Consider the following 16,580-nt stretch of genomic DNA (forward strand, 5'->3'; position numbering starts at 1 on the left):
TCTGTGGCAGGCCTGCCACAGCCAAAATCTGTAAATGCCCATTCCACTAGGAAGGTGGGCTCATCTTAGGCGGCTGCCCGAGGGGTCTTGGCTTTACAACTTTGCCGAGCAGCTACTTGGTCAGGGGCAAACACGTTTGCAAAATTCTACAAATTTGATACCCTGGCTGAGGAGGACCTGGAGTTCTCTCATTCGGTGCTGCAGAGTCATCCGCACTCTCCCGCCCGTTTGGGAGCTTTGGTATAATCCCCATGGTCCTTTCGGAGTTCCCAGCATCCACTAGGACGTTAGAGAAAACAAGAATTTACTCACCGGTAATTCTATTTCTCGTAGTCCGTAGTGGATGCTGGGCGCCCATCCCAAGTGCGGTTTATCTGCAATACTTGTACATAGTTATTGTTAACTAAATCGGGTTATTGTTGAGCCATCTGTTGAGAGGCTCAGTTGTTTCATACTGTTAACTGGGATTCATATCACGAGTTGTACGGTGTGATTGGTGTGGCTGGTATGAGTCTTACCCGGGATTCAAAATCCTTCCTTATTGTGTACGCTCGTCCGGGCACAGTGTCCTAACTGAGGCTTGGAGGAGGGTCATAGTGGGAGGAGCCAGTGCACACCAGGTAGTCCTAAATCTTTCTAGAGTGCCCAGCCTCCTTCGGAGCCCGCTATTCCCCATGGTCCTTTCGGAGTTCCCAGCATCCACTACGGACTACGAGAAATAGAATTACCGGTGAGTAAATTCTTATTTTTTCACTGTGTGTTGCAGTCACCTCATACCACTTAAATCCTCTGTTTGTGCTCTGCAATTGCAGTCACATCTCTTAGGGTTTTTTTTGTCAGGTATTGTGTTTGTCTGGCTATATTGTACTGATAAGCCCTAAGGCTACATTCCCAATAATGTCTGCTGCACAGGGCGGGAAATCCGCAGACGCTCCTGCTTCATGCAGTGCTGGCGACACGGATTTACTTGAGGAAATGATTTCTACTGAGGGTCCAGGTACTGGGTGTTCTGCACCCTCTAGTCAGCCCGCAGCACCTGTGGCAGATCCACCTTGGGCTGCATTTTCAAATATGCTGACTACGCTTGTAACAAGACTTACACCCCCTGTGGGACCTCCTATGCCATTACAGCCACATATTGTCCCTGTAGTTAATCCACCATGGGCGGATACTCTGTAAACCCAGTTACAACAATTAAATCAGTCCTTGGTTAAACAAAAACCTAACCCTCGCCCTACTGGGGCCAAAGGGTCATCTAAGCGGGCCATTTCTTCCTCATAATCCACTAATATTTCGGATGATTCTTCTGATTCGGATGGGGAATATACTGATCCATCAGATGCTGATACCGCTGCTTCTGATGAAGGTTCTACAACACAGGTTGATGTTCCTGACCTAGTGGAGGCTATCAAGCTGATTCTTCAGACTGATGATGAGATTGACCCTCCTGATACGTCTAAGAAACCTGATAAGTTCAAACGTCAGAAGGTTACTAAATTAGTCTTACCACATTCTGACCATTTAATTGACATACGTCAGGTATCCTGGTCTTCTCCAGGAAAGGAATACTGCGTCTAGTCACTCCAGAGTGGCCCAGACTGCATAGGTTCTCAGACCTGCAGGGTCTATCGATCGAGCGTCCTCTTCTACTTCCTCAACGCCCAGACCTCCTCGTTCAGGGCCCTTGTATTTACCAGGACCTGGCAATACTGGCTTTGACGGCGGGGCTCTTGAAGCTTCACTTCTGAGGGCCAAAGGATTTTCTGAAGCTGTTTTTCAAACTATGTTGAAGGCCCGCAAACCGGTTTCTGCACAGATTTATTATAGGGTCTGGAATTCTTACCTCACCTGGTGTGCTGCTAAGAATTATGATGCATACAAGTTTAGTACTTCCAGACTTTTGGCTTTTTTTGCAACAAGGCTTGGATTTAGGACTTCTCCTGGCCTCCCTCAAGGTTCACATTTCTGCCTTGTCTGTGTGGTTCCAGCAAAAAATTATATCTATTCCTGACGTTCATACATTCACTCAGGGCGGACTATGGATTCAGACTCCCTATGTCCCTCCTGTAGCTTCATGGGATCTGTCTGTTGTTCTTAATGCCCTTTAAGATTCTCAGTTTGTACCTCTTGAGTCTGTAGACCTTAAATACCTTTACGCTTAAGGTCCTTTTTCTGTTGGCTATTGCCTCTGCTAGGAGGGTGTCAGACTTAGGCGCTTTGTCCTGTTGTCCACCCTTTCTGATTTTTCACCGTGACCGGGCAGTTCTTAGAACTCGCCCTGGTTATCTACCTTAACCAAGAGATTGTGGTTCCGGCCTTTATCTCTCCTGGTTTGTCCTCCAAAGAGCTGTCTATGGATGTGGTATGGGCTCTCAGTATATATGTAGAAAGGACTGCCTCTATCAGGTAGTCGGATTCTCTTTTTGTACTTTTTGGTTTTCACAAACGTGGCTGGCCTGCGAATAAGCAGACCTTGGCCAGATGGATTAGAATGGTAATTGCACAAGCTTATGTGCAGGCTGGACTCCCAGTTCCTGCTGCTATCAAGGCCCATTCTACTCGGTCTGTTGGACCGTCTTTGGCAGCCCACCGTGGTGCGTCCGCTGAACAATTGTACAAGGCGGCTATGTGGTCCTCCGTGAACACGTTCATCAGGTTCTATGCCTTTGATACTTTCGCCACCCAGGATGCTTCCTTTGGACGCCGGGTTCTTGTGCCCGCTACAGTGCGTCCCGTCCCATGAGGAACTGCTTTGTGACATCCCCGATGTTATTCCCTGTGGAATACCAGTGTACCCACTACAGAAAAGGAGATTTATTGTTAAATCTCTTTCTGTGAGGTACACTGGTTTCCACAGGGCGCCCACCCTGACGCACTTAGCTTCTTTGGGTTTGTATGGCATTATCCGCTAGTCCCTTCTCCTGTCGTTAGAATGTGGGTCTATGTGACTAACATCTACCATCTCTCTTACCTGCTACTGCATTGGACTGTTAACAAAACTGAGCTCCAGTGCCTGGAGGCGGGGCTATAGAGGAGGCGGTGCAGTGCGTCCTGGGAACAGTCAAAGCTGTAGCCTGTTGGTGCCTCGGATCAAGATCCAATTCTACACCCCGATGTTATTCCCTGTGGAAACCAGTGTACCTCGCAGAAAGAGATTTAACAATGGTAAGTTTTACCATAAATCTCCTTATACTTGTTCCCTACTTCAGAAGTAGGTGACACAAAAGGGCTGATATAAAGTTACCCCAAAAAGCAAGTACACTTATACCCCTTTCACATCGCACAAATAACCCGGTATCGACACGGTATATTGCCGTGTCGAAACGGGTCAGTGTGCGATGTGAAAGCGCCTTTCCCGAATTAGCGGGTCGCCTGACCCGGTAATTCAACCCGGTTAAAAAGAAGGGTTATTACCGGGTTGAATACAGTGTCAGGTGCAGTGTGAATGGGAGCTGTTCCGATGCGACACGGCTCCCATTCACAGCATAGGGAGAGGCGGCGCAGGAGATGAGCTCATCTCCCAGCGCCGCCTCCACCCCCGCCCCTGCTGCTGCTGCGCCCCCTGCTGCTATGGCAACCGACCCGGTATATTGCCGGGTCGGAAAGCCAGCAGAGGAGAGCAAATGCCGGATCCCACCAGGTAAGGACACGTTTCTCTTACCGGGTAGGATCCGGCATTTGCGATCTGAAAGCAGCATTTGTGTTCTTTAAAAAGCTGCAGTTGCATGTATAATCAAAACTGGAACTGTCATAAGGTACGTTCAGTTCTGATCCAAGTAGCATCTGCACTCACTTTACACAAGGTATATGTCACATACACTCACACCTTTATTTTTTAAACCTATCTTTTTTTGTTTGCAAAATCTGAATTTCATATTGGTCATTAAACTTCAGAAACCTCCAAAACAACGCACTGTCTTGCGTAAAAGAAATAACCTAAACATTTGCAAAACACTCACACAGAAATAATACGATTTTATCAGGCGTATATGCCGCTGTATGTGTCTGTAATTGCGCCAACGCTTTTTTACTGTACTCTGTTTATGTTGGAATGCTTCTTATAACCCCTGTCGGGGGCAAGTACCAGAGTCCAGTAAATCTACATAAGCGTGCTCCTACTTTACTGGGTAAGCGCTGAGCGATTTTGCTACTGGTCTAGTCCTCTGCATCAGGCTGAATGTGTTCTGCACATAAAGCAGACTGCAGCAACTAATAAAGGAAAGTGGTTATAAAGTATATTAAAGTTCTTACCCCTAAATTCCAATCCAATAGTTTATGCTTTCCGTGTAACCTCAGTCCTCCCACATATGGTTTTGTTTGTGGGCTTCTATGAAGGTCCTTGAATGATTATTACCATATGAGAACATCATTTTTTTGTTTTGTTATTTCTTTATTAAAGGCCCCATGGTGTAAATGACAGTGAGGGCTTAGTAATTGGCCTGTGACTCAGTGTTTTTGGCATGTGCTAATCTTTTCGTGTTACAGTATATCAGCACGTAGGAGCTCCCTGTGCCACCTACAGTAAGTGTAGAAGGTGTTGTCATCATTAGTAAACGTTTGAGTTAAGTTAGACAAATTCCACCCACAGTTACCCGATACCCACTCCATAGATCCTCGTTAACACTTTCTCAGCTGCACAGAAAATCATGGAAACGGATACGCTGCTTTAGAAATATGGGAATTGCATTAAAGCTCACTTGCATTTATTTGTGTGTATGTGGATTTTGCCGCTTAGTCAGCCAAGATTGCAGGTTGACCTGAGAACTTAATTTAGACATACCTATATTGCATGCATATGCCTATATTTAAACATTGCAAATAAACAAGGCCACTTCGTTGGCTTGTGTTTAATTACTATGGAATGGCAGTTCCTAACGTAACTTCTGCTATGCCGTTGCTGTGGAGCGCTGTGTGTCTTCATTTTTGTTTTGTGTGTGTGATTGCCTGTATCTTAAAATTAAACAACCATAAATGTCAGCATTTTATCTCCTTACTACAAAACAATTTCTTGATAACCCAAAACGTAGGAGTGTGATTAAATTGTTTATTGGCCGCCTGTCAGAGCAATTGTTGCTCGAATTTGAGTCGCCCGTTTCTGTTGACACAGTGAAAAGCACCAGGGTTAGCTGCTCAAAGCGGCTAAATCCATCTAAAATCCTGTTTAGGGTACCCAGACTCCAGTTTGGGTGGCCAAACCACAGACTTTTTGCACATTTCTTCTGACCACCTCAGAAGGCAGCGAGAAGAATTGTCTCCCACAGCTAATGGGTGCCCAATCAATTGAATTGCTCCGTCGGACACCCTTTAGTTTAGTCTAATAAACAATTGAATTTTCCCCTTAGAGCTGAGTCATAAGATCATCGCTTAAACATAAAGCGTAAACCTACTCAAAGGCAAACTATGGAATATTAATATGTTTGATGGGCAGTAAACATCAACTCACTATAAACTAGCATCCTATACCATGCCAGGACACTAGCAATATGTAAAAAGCTAGAAGTGGATGTAAGAATCAAATGAGATCAATAGAAAAAAACATAAGATACATCCTCACATATAACTGTTTAGCTTTGCCTGGCACTGACTACCTACAGATATGCGGAACTGCTATTGGAAGTAACAAGGAGCCTGTGAATTTTATTTTGGCTTGCTCCTTGCGTATAGAACGAATGGGTATTCACGGTAAAAAGATGCAAAATTACCGTGATTCGCGGTAATTTCACCAAATGCCTATTCAATTGTCTGTGAAAATGTTTTTGCAGTAATTTTGGCGCAAATTCTAAATCCCCAACTCTAAAGGGCCCCATACACTAGAACGATCGTGCCCGATTTTCATCCGATTTTGACCTTTCAGGTCGATAAATCAGATGGAAAGTGGCAAATCGGATGTGTTTTACATCAGATACGATCTAATGTGCGGTCCCGTGAGCATCGGATCGGAGCCCCTAGGTCGTTAGCGCTGCACTCGTGATATGTCGGTTCCCGCAGGCATGGCTGGGATCGCATAAGATACATCATATGCAAAAGGACCGCATACGATGTATCCTATGCGATCCTGCCACCCGGGAGGCTGCTGGGTGGTTCAAGGGAAATCGTATGCGACATGAGGATCCGACATGTCGCTGTAGTGTATGGGGCCCTTAAGCAGGTGATAAACTTGGGGAAAATCTCTATTTTCAGTGAAAAATATCAGGATTTGCTTTTGAACCCCTGGGACAACCCCCTAAAGAACTAATTAGGCACTTAGAAGGTTTTAATTATTCATAATTGGCTAATGATGACATGTCATTTTTGGGGTGAAAAAGTGCAAAACGATGGAAATTGGGGTGCAAGGTATGGGGCAGGTATATTGGGATGCTTTGAGTGGGACAAGTGTTTTTAGACTTGCAGATGGGAGTAATCTATCTGTTTCCACTTTTTTTTTTTAGTCCATTAAAATGACCCAAATATAGACTTATACCCAATTTTATGGACCCCAAGTTTAATTTTAACACTTATTTTGCTGGGAAAAAAAAATTCTATAATTTTTTTACATTTAAAAAAAATATATGCATATAACCGCCATTTGACCCAAATTTAAGTGCCAGAAATACTTTTATTATAACCAATAATAAACTTTTATACTGTTATCCAATGTTAGTATAGCTTTTTTGGGGGGGTATGGACAGATTTACCCATTTTTCACTTTCTGCACCTTTTTTTTTGCTGCAATCCCGTTTTCGCTAATTTGCATATGGGCGAATCGCGGGAGCGCGCATATCCACGAAAACTGACTTTTCACCGGGAAAATGGCAAAAATGGCAATCACGGTAAATTGACGCCATTTCGGCGCTAATTGAATACCCCATCTCACAAGCCAGATACGCAAACCTCGCGTGGTTATGGTTTCATTATCTATCCTGTGTGAAACATTTTTTAGGATTTTAGATTTTTAATTATTTAAAATAAATAAATAAATGAATTGTGGCCCCTTAATACTATACTTGTCCCCAGTGTGACTCGGCCGCAGTCTCCTTTGAGAGGAGGGGTGGCTGTGTCCTGATTTAGAAGGTCTATACGTTGGATGATATGTAAGAAGATTTTTTAGCGCGACTGTTTCATTGCTTTCTCTTCAGCTGGTCAAGTTAGCCACAAAGGAGGCTGCAAATGTTCTTTCCACAGTATTATTTCATAATACAGTAGTCCCTTTTATGCAGAAATATGTTAGTGTTTTGGGTTCTCGTCCCAGCTTCATCAGGACAGGTAGCACCCCCAAAGGATTTAGCGATGTGAATTGTTTTTTTCATTATCTGTTAATAAAAAAAGCCGATCAGATAAATTAAAATATATTTATTTATTTTCCTGGGTAATACCTTGTTCATGTAAACACATTAAAATATTTCAGCCATTATTTTTTTATTATTATTGGCTGTATTGTTTTAGCGTTGTGACATGCCACTATAAAAGAGATTTGTTTTTCTTTTCTCTATTCCAGTCTCTGATGCTCATAAGCTGTGTGGCCCTCTCATGTCTGGCTCTAGACCTCCTGTTCCTGCTCTTTTATTCCTTCTGGTTCTGCTGCCGCCATCGGAAGACTGAGGAGAACACGAATGCCGATTGTTGCTGTACGGCGTGGTGTGTTATCATTGCAACCCTCGTCTGCAGGTGAGAACCAAATTGGAAGGACTTTACTTGGTGCAAAAATTTACTGAAACACTGAATTATTAATGTGAATATAAAAACAAAAAAAAACTGAAACAAATTAATGCAGATAAGTGGCTGGATAGCAAATAAATTAATCTGCTTGTGCTCCATACGTGTATAGCATATGCAGAAACACTGATTCTGGTGCTGGGATTGTGTACCGGCGCCGGCATTCCTGAGCAGTGTTGGGATTCCAGCGTTGGTATTTCGACTGGATACCGAAACACTGGTGCATCTTCCTTGTAATGAGCCGCACCGACAAGCACTTCTCAGGAAGTAGGAAGCTGCATATCATTATGATTTCATAAAAAAATGTATTTTATTTTGTAAAATATATTAGTGTAACATTGTATATTTGTTTTTACTTTGCTGTTACTAAATGTGTAAGTAAAATCTTGCTTGAAAACGAGCCATGAATTTTCCGTGAGAACTGTGGCTGCGGACCAGATGAAGAACATGCTGAAGTAATTATAGGACAGCCCCATCCTGTGCCTTATGGCTGCCCTCGGAACATGGTTATGACAAGGCTTTTAATCACACAAAGGTTCCTGGTAGCAGCAACAGATAATATAGATTATTATTATTATTTCTCTGACGTCCTAGTGGATGCTGGGAACTCCGTAAGGACCATGGGGAATAGCGGGCTCCGAAGGAGGCTGGGCACTCTATAAAGATTTATGACTACCTGGTGTGCACTGGCTCCTCCCACTATGACCCTCCTCCAAGCCTCAGTTAGATTTTGTGCCCGGCCGAGGTTGGATGCACACTAGGGGCTCTCCTGAGCCCTTAGAAAGAAAGTATAGATTTAGGTTTTTTATTTTCAGTGAGACCTGCTGGCAACAGGCTCACTGCAGCGAGGGACTAAGGGGAGAAGAAGCGAACTCGCCTGCTTGCAGCCGGATTGGGCTTCTTAGGCTACTGGACACCATTAGCTCCAGAGGGATCGACCGCAGGCCCAGTCCTTGGTGTTCGGTACCGGAGCCGCGCCGCCGTCCCCCTTACAGAGCCAGAAGCAAGAAGAGGTCCGGAAAATCGGCGGCAGAAGACATCAGTCTTCACCAAGGTAGCGCACAGCACTGCAGCTGTGCGCCATTGCTCCTCATGCACACTTCACACTCCGGTCACTGAGGGTGCAGGGCGCTGGGGGGGGGGGGCGCCCTGAGAAGCAATAATAACACCTTGGCTGGCAAAAATACCACAATATATAGCCCCAGAGGCTATATATGTGGAAAATACCCCTGCCAGAATATAGGAAAAAGCGGGAGAATAGTCCGCGGAAAAGGGGCGGAGCTATCTCCCTCAACACACTGGCGCCATTTCTCCTTCACAGATCCGCTGGAAGGAAGCTCCCTGGCTCTCCCCTGCAGTCTACACTACAGAAAAGGGTAAAAAAAAAGAAAGGGGGGGCACTAAATTTAGGCGCAGTATAAATTATATAGAAAAAGCAGCTATAGGGGACATAACTCAGTTAGTCCCTGCATTATATAGCGCTCTGGTGTGTGCTGGCATACTCTCACTCTGTCCCCCCAAAGGGCTTTTGTAGGTCCTGTCCTCAGTTGGAGCATTCCTTGTGTGTGTGCGGTGTGTCGGTACGGCTGTGTCGACATGTTTGATGAGGATAATGATGTGGAGACGGAGCAGATGCTTTTAGAAGGGATGTCACCCCCTGCGGGGCAGACACCTGAGTGGTTGAGCTTATGGAAAGAAATGAATGCACGTATAGACTCCTTACATAAGAAATTTGACGACATGCCAAATGTGGGACAGCCGACTTCTCAGCTCGCGCCTGTCCAGGCGTCGCACAGGTCATCAGGGGCTCTAAAACGCCCGCTACCTCAGACCGCAGACCCAGATGTCGACACTGATACTGACACCAGTGTCGACGACGATGAGTCTAACCTGATGCCCATTAAGGCCATTCACTGCATGATTGAGGCAATGAAAGAGGTGTTACACATTTCTGATATAAATACAGGTACCACTAAAAAGGGTATTATGTTTGGGGAGAAAAAACTACCCGTAGTTTTTCCCCCATCAGATGAATTAAATGAAGTGTGTGAAGAAGCGTGGGCTTTCCCTGATAAAAAATTGGTAATTCCTAAGAAGGTACTAATGGCGTTCCCTTTCCCGCCAGAGGATAGGTCACGTTGGGAAACACCTCCTAGGGTGGATAAAGCGCTCACACGTTTGTCTAAAAAGGTGGCACTACCGTCTCCGGATACGGCCGCCCTCAAGGAACCTGCTGATAGAAAGCAGGAGGCGATCCTGAAGTCTGTATATACACACTCAGGCATTATACTTAGGCCAGCTATTGCTTCAGCTTGGATGTGCAGTGCTGCCGCTGCGTGGTCAGATAAACTGTCAGAAAATATTGACACATTAGACAGAGACACGATCCTGTTAACTATAGACCATATAAAAGACTCAGTCTTATATATGAGAGATGCACAGAGGGAAATCTGCCGACTGGCATCTAAAGTAAGTGCATTGTCCATTTCTGCTAGGAGAGGCTTATGGACTCGCCAGTGGACAGGAGATGCAGATTCTAAAAGGCACATGGAAGTGTTGCCATATAAGGGTGAGGAATTATTTGGGGATGGTCTCTCGGACCTAGTTTCCACAGCAACGTCTGGGAAGTCAGCATTTTTACCCCATGTCCCCTCACAGCCTAAGAAGGCGCCGTTTCATCAGGTTCAGTCCTTTCGGACCCAGAAAAACAGGCGTGGAAAAGGCGGGTCTTTTCTGTCCAGAGGCAGAGGTAGGGGAAAAAGGCTGCAACAAACAGCAGGTTCCCAGGAGCAAAAGTCCTCCCCCGCTTCTTCTGCCAAGTCCGCCGCATGACGGTGGGGCTCCACAGGCGGAGCCAGGTACGGTGGGGGGCCGCCTCAAGAATTTCAGCGATCAGTGGGCTCGCTCACAGGTGGATCCCTGGATCCTTCAAATAGTATCTCAGGGGTACAAACTGGAATTCGAGGCGTCTCCACCCCACCGGTTCCTAAAATCTGCCTTGCCGATTGCTCCCTCAGACAGGGAGGCGGTGCTAGCGGCAATTCACAAGCTGTATTCCCAGCAGGTGATAATCAAGGTACCCCTACTTCAACAAGGCCGGGGTTACTATTCCACACTATTTGTGGTACCAAAACCGGACGGTTCGGTGAGACCCATTTTAAATTTGAAATCCTTGAACACATACATAAAAAAATTCAAGTTCAAGATGGAATCGCTCAGGGCGGTTATTGCGAGCCTGGACGAGGGGGTTTACATGGTATCCCTGGACATCAAGGATGCTTACTTGCATGTCCCCATTTACCATCCTCACCAGGAGTACCTCAGATTTGTGGTACAGGATTGCCATTACCAATTCCAGACGCTGCCGTTTGGACTGTCCACGGCACCGAGGGTATTTACCAAGGTTATGGCGGAAATGATGATACTCCTTCGAAAAAAGGGAGTTTTAATTATCCCGTACTTGGACGATCTCCTAATAAAAGCGAGGTCCAAGGAACAGTTGTTGGTGGGAGTAGCACTATCTCAGGAGGTGCTGCACCAGCACGGCTGGATTCTGAATATCCCGAAGTCACAGCTGGTTCCGACGACACGGCTACTGTTCCTGGGTATGATTCTGGATACAGTCCAGAAAAAAGTGTTTCTCCCGGAGGAGAAAGCCAGGGAGTTGTCATCTCTAGTCAGAGACCTCCTGAAACCAAAACAGGTATCAGTGCATCGCTGCACGCGGGTCCTGGGAAAGATGGTGGCTTCTTACGAAGCAATTCCCTTCGGCAGGTTCCATGCCAGAATCTTTCAGTGGGACCTGTTGGACCAGTGGTCCGGATCGCATCTTCAGATGCATCGCTTAATAACCCTGTCTCCAAGAACCAGGGTGTCTCTACTGTGGTGGCTGCAGAGTGCCCATCTTCTAGAGGGCCGCAGGTTCGGCATACAGGACTGGGTCCTGGTGACTACGGATGCCAGCCTTCGAGGCTGGGGGGCAGTCACACAGGGAAGAAACTTCCAAGGACTATGGTCGAGTCAGGAGACTTCCCTTCACATAAATATTCTGGAACTAAGGGCCATCTACAATGCCCTAAGTCAAGCAAAATCCCTGCTCCTACACCAGCCGGTGCTGATCCAGTCAGACAACATCACGGCAGTCGCCCATGTAAATCGACAGGGAGGCACAAGAAGCAGGATGGCGATGGCAGAAGCCACAATAATTCTCCGATGGGCGGAGAATCATGTACTAGCACTGTCAGCAGTGTTCATTCCGGGAGTGGACAACTGGGAAGCAGACTTCCTCAGCAGACACGACCTCCACCCGGGAGAGTGGGGACTTCATCCAGAAGTCTTCCAGATGCTGGTAAACCGTTGGGAAAAACCACAGGTGGACATGATGGCGTCCCGCCTCAACAAAAAGTTAAAAAGATATTGCGCCAGGTCAAGGGACCCTCAGGCGATAGTTGTGGACGCTCTAGTGACACCGTGGGTGTACCAGTCGGTTTATGTGTTCCCTCCTCTGCCTCTCATACCAAAGGTATTGAGAATAATAAGAAAGCGAGGAGTAAACGCAATTCTCGTGGTTCCGGATTGGCCAAGACGAGCTTGGTACCCGGAACTTCAAGAGATGCTCTCTGAGGACCCGTGGCCTCTACCGCTCAGACAGGACCTGCTACAACAGGAGCCCTGTCTGTTCCAAGACTTACCGCGGCTGCGTTTGACGGCATGGCGGTTGAACACCGGATCCTAAAGGAAAAGGGTATTCCGGAAGAAGTCATTCCTACGCTTATTAAGGCCAGGAAAGATGTTACGGCAAAGCATTATCACCGCATATGGCGGAAATATGTTGCATGGTGCGAGGCCAAAAAGGCCCCAACAGAGGAATTTAAACTAGGTCGATTTCTGCATTTCCTGCAAGCAGGAGTGAATATGGGCCTAAAACTAGGCTCCATTAAAGTACAGATCTCGGCTCTGTCGATTTTCTTTCAAAAAGAACTAGCTTCAGTACCTGAAGTTCAGACATTTGTGAAAGGAGTGCTGCATATTCAGCCCCCGTTTGTGCCTCCTGTGGCACCTTGGGATCTCAACGTGGTGTTGAGTTTCTTAAAATCACATTGGTTTGAGCCACTAAAAACCGTGGATCTGAAATATCTCACGTGGAAAGTGGTCATGTTATTAGCCTTGGCTTCAGCCAGGCGAGTGTCAGAATTGGCGGCTTTATCATGTAAAAGCCCTTATCTGATTTTCCATATGGATAGGGCAGAATTGAGGACTCGTCCCCAATTTCTCCCTAAGGTGGTGTCAGCGTTTCACCTGAACCAGCCTATTGTGGTGCCTGCGGCTACTAGGGATTTGGAGGACTCCAAGTTGCTAGACGTTGTCAGGGCCCTGAAAATATGTTTCCAGGACGGCTGGAGTCAGAAAATCTGACTCGCTGTTTATCCTGTATGCACCCAACAAGCTGGGTGCTCCTGCTTCTAAGCAGTCTATTGCTCGCTGGATTTGTAGTACAATTCAGCTTGCACATTCTGTGGCAGGCCTGCCACAGCCAAAATCTGTAAATGCCCATTCCACAAGGAAGGTGGGCTCATCTTGGGCGGCTGCCCGAGGGGTCTCGGCTTTACAACTTTGCCGAGCAGCTACTTGGTCAGGGGCAAACACGTTTGCAAAATTCTGCAAGTTTGATGCCCTGGCTGAGGAGGACCTGGAGTTCTCTCATTCGGTGCTGCAGAGTCGTCCGCACTCTCCCGCCCGTTTGGGAGCTTTGGTATAATCCCCATGGTCCTTACGGAGTTCCCAGCATCCACTAGGACGTCAGAGAAAATAAGAATTTACTCACCGGTAATTCTATTTCTCGTAGTCCGTAGTGGATGCTGGGCGCCCATCCCAAGTGCGGATTGTCTGCAATACTTGTAAATAGTTATTGTTAACTAAAGGGTTATTGTTGAGCCATCTGTTGAAAGGCTCAGTTGTTTTCATACTGTCAAACTGGATATAGTATCACGAGTTGTACGGTGTGATTGGTGTGGCTTGTAAGAGTCTTACCCGGGATTCTAAATCCTTCCTTATTATGTCAGCTCGTCCGGGCACAGTGTCCTAACTGAGGCTTGGAGGAGGGTCATAGTGGGAGGAGCCAGTGCACACCAGGTAGTCATAAATCTTTCTAGAGTGCCCAGCCTCCTTCGGAGCCCGCTATTCCTCATGGTCCTTACGGAGTTCCCAGCATCCACTACGGACTACGAGAAATAGAATTACCGGTGAGTAAATTCTTATTTTTTTAACCCGTGCTCTGTTTATGATAAACATTCATTGATGGAAATTGGTCCCATGTTTGAAGGACCAGCAAGCCTAAAATACAGTTAGGCGCGGAAGCCGCCGCAACAGTACCGGTGATTTGTGAACCTTCATTGTAGAAGGCAGATTCTGCTTGCAGCCTGTGGAGCTGAAAAATAGAGTTGGCCTACTGTAATGCGCTGAAAAACGCTACTTGAATCTGCTGTTGGGGTCAAGTGCATCTGCACAATGATCATACAATGCATGAGCCAAATCTTGAAGATCGATTAGGGACTATGGCAAAGACTAATGGTAAGAAAAATTGCTATATAGGGTATTTAAAACCAATTATTTAATACATGTTAATGTAATAAACATTTTTTTTTAATATATATATATATATATATATATATATATATATATATATATATATATATATATATATATATATATAGAGAGAGAGAGAGAGATACAGTATATATTATTAATAGTGGAGTATGCAGTAAAGCAAATGCATCGCTACATACTGTAGGTTACTGCACAGATTTGGAATTTAGGTGTCAAGGTCACCTTTACAGTAGTCCTAGAAATGTGTATTTACACGTTTCATTCCTATCATGGACTGACTTCCTCAGTAAGACTTTAAGGGGGATATGTACTAAGCTGTGATAAAAGTGTAGAAGTGAGCCAGTGGGGAAGCTGCCCATGGCAACCAATCAGCTGCTCTGTATATGTTTATAGTATGCAAATTATAAATGTTACGTAAATGCTGATTGGTTGCCATGGGCAACTTCTCCACTGACTCACTTTTCCCCTTTTATCACTGCTTAGTACATGTCCCCCTTACTCCGTTATGACACGTACATATGAAGGGGGAAATTCTATTAGCAACCGTACTTTACCACTGCTAATAGGTTCACCGGGGGCTATCCTGTTATCCCTGATGCTGGCGTACTTGTCCCTCGATACCGGTACTTATCGAGTATTATGCTTCACGTGCCTAAGGCATGAGAAACATAATCCCCAAGAAGCAGCTGTTGAAGCCGCGATAACATGGGATCCGGGACCTTATCCCATGTGTTTTTTAGTATGATCACGGGTCCATTTTTGGGCATTAAAAACAGCCTCTGATTGGATACCACAATGATGACCATTGAACATAATTTGTTATATCAGCCAAATTTTAGCGTCTGAAAAATGCATTGGGGCTAATTTTTGATCCCCCCCCATAGTTTATTCAAATTGTCCATATACAGTTACTATTTGCACTTCTTTATATCTCATGCATGTCACCAAGGTTGTGCCTGTAGTGGGGAAAATAGAGGCAGATACAGTATTTTGTATTTTCTACGAGTACATGGTAATTGGTTGGATGGAGCCCCTTATGCTCAAATCTCAGGATCTAGGTAACCAAATGAAAAAGAAAAAGCCTAAAACAGTCACTGCTGACATCTGATTTTCTCAGTATCCTCTCTGCTTATGGTGATGGTGGCAAGTCCTGCTAACCCATAGATGGTGTCATTGTTTTTTCCATGACGCTTAAGTAGCAGAATAGTAGACTATCCAGTATTAAAAATTAAACATTGTACATATGTAATAGCCCATATTTCTATTCTGCACTGACTCTCTTCTTTCTCAAACGTTGGGTGTAGCCTGCAGGTCTCTCTCTGATGTATAAGGACCTGCCTCCATGGGGGGTGCTGCCCACAAGAGGCCGTTCCCTCTGCTCAGAATAGAATATTTCCTCAGATACGGAAGGGTGAGCAAGTAATTAGACAGCCAAATTAATTAATACTTCTCCCAAGATGTTGCTAAGAATGGAATGTCTGTGTTGGATAACTGTAAGTTAATATTATCTTGCTGCTTCTATTCTTCATATGGAAGTCTCAAAGATTTATCAGTGACAGGATTTTATCCGCTTTATCTTCACTTGCTAAAGACCATAATATACATTTTCATCATTGTTCTATGCGATGCTCAGCTTGAATGGCCTGTAGATTAAATGCAGGTGTGACGCTTTAAATCCTGATGTGCTTCCAAAGTTTTAATGACCCGGAGCACTTATAGAGTTGTTACTCGCTCTGCTTGGAAGACTCGCGTACGCAAAACAGCATTTTATTTTTGCAGCACCCTTAGGAAGTACGAGAAAAATGAGCAAATATTTCCACCTACAAATCACACAGAAATTTAGTTAAATCGTATTATTTATTTCCATTCACAAGACATTCATTTGTAACCTAGGGGAAGATGAATCAAGGATTGTAAGCTGCTTTCTCTTTTGTGCTGATGGTTCCTGGTCAGTGGATTGGCTGCGTTATCTGTCATGTGACTGGTTCCTGGTCAGTAGATTGGCTGCTTTCTCTGTCATGCTGCTGGTTCCTGGTCAGTGGATAGGCTGCTTTCTCAGCTTTCTCATTATGTCTCTGGTTCCTGGTCAGTAGATTGGCTGCTTTCTCTGTTATGCTGCTGGTTCCTGGTCAGTGGATAGGCTGCTTTCTCATTATGTCTCTGGTTCCTGGTCAGTGGATTGGCTGCTTTCTCTGTCATGCTGCTGGTTCCTGGTCAGTGGATTGGCTACTTTCTCATTATGTCTCTGGTTCCTGGTCAGTGGGTAGGCTGCTTTCTCTGCC

General features: G+C 45.3%; 1 protein-coding gene across 3 annotated transcripts in view; it reads left to right on the forward strand.

Annotated features, from left to right (window-relative positions):
• The window catches only part of TTYH3 (tweety family member 3), a 249,378-nt gene that overhangs the window by 104,091 nt on the left and 128,707 nt on the right, over positions 1-16,580 (forward strand). For all 3 annotated transcript variants that reach the window (XM_063934627.1, XM_063934629.1, XM_063934628.1), the window contains exon 2: positions 7,475-7,644. In XM_063934627.1, the coding sequence (XP_063790697.1) occupies positions 7,475-7,644 (170 nt within the window). The remainder of the gene's footprint in view (positions 1-7,474; positions 7,645-16,580) is intronic.

This window comes from Pseudophryne corroboree, chromosome 7, assembly GCF_028390025.1.
Source record: "Pseudophryne corroboree isolate aPseCor3 chromosome 7, aPseCor3.hap2, whole genome shotgun sequence".
In the NCBI taxonomy this organism is placed as follows: domain Eukaryota; kingdom Metazoa; phylum Chordata; class Amphibia; order Anura; family Myobatrachidae; genus Pseudophryne; species Pseudophryne corroboree.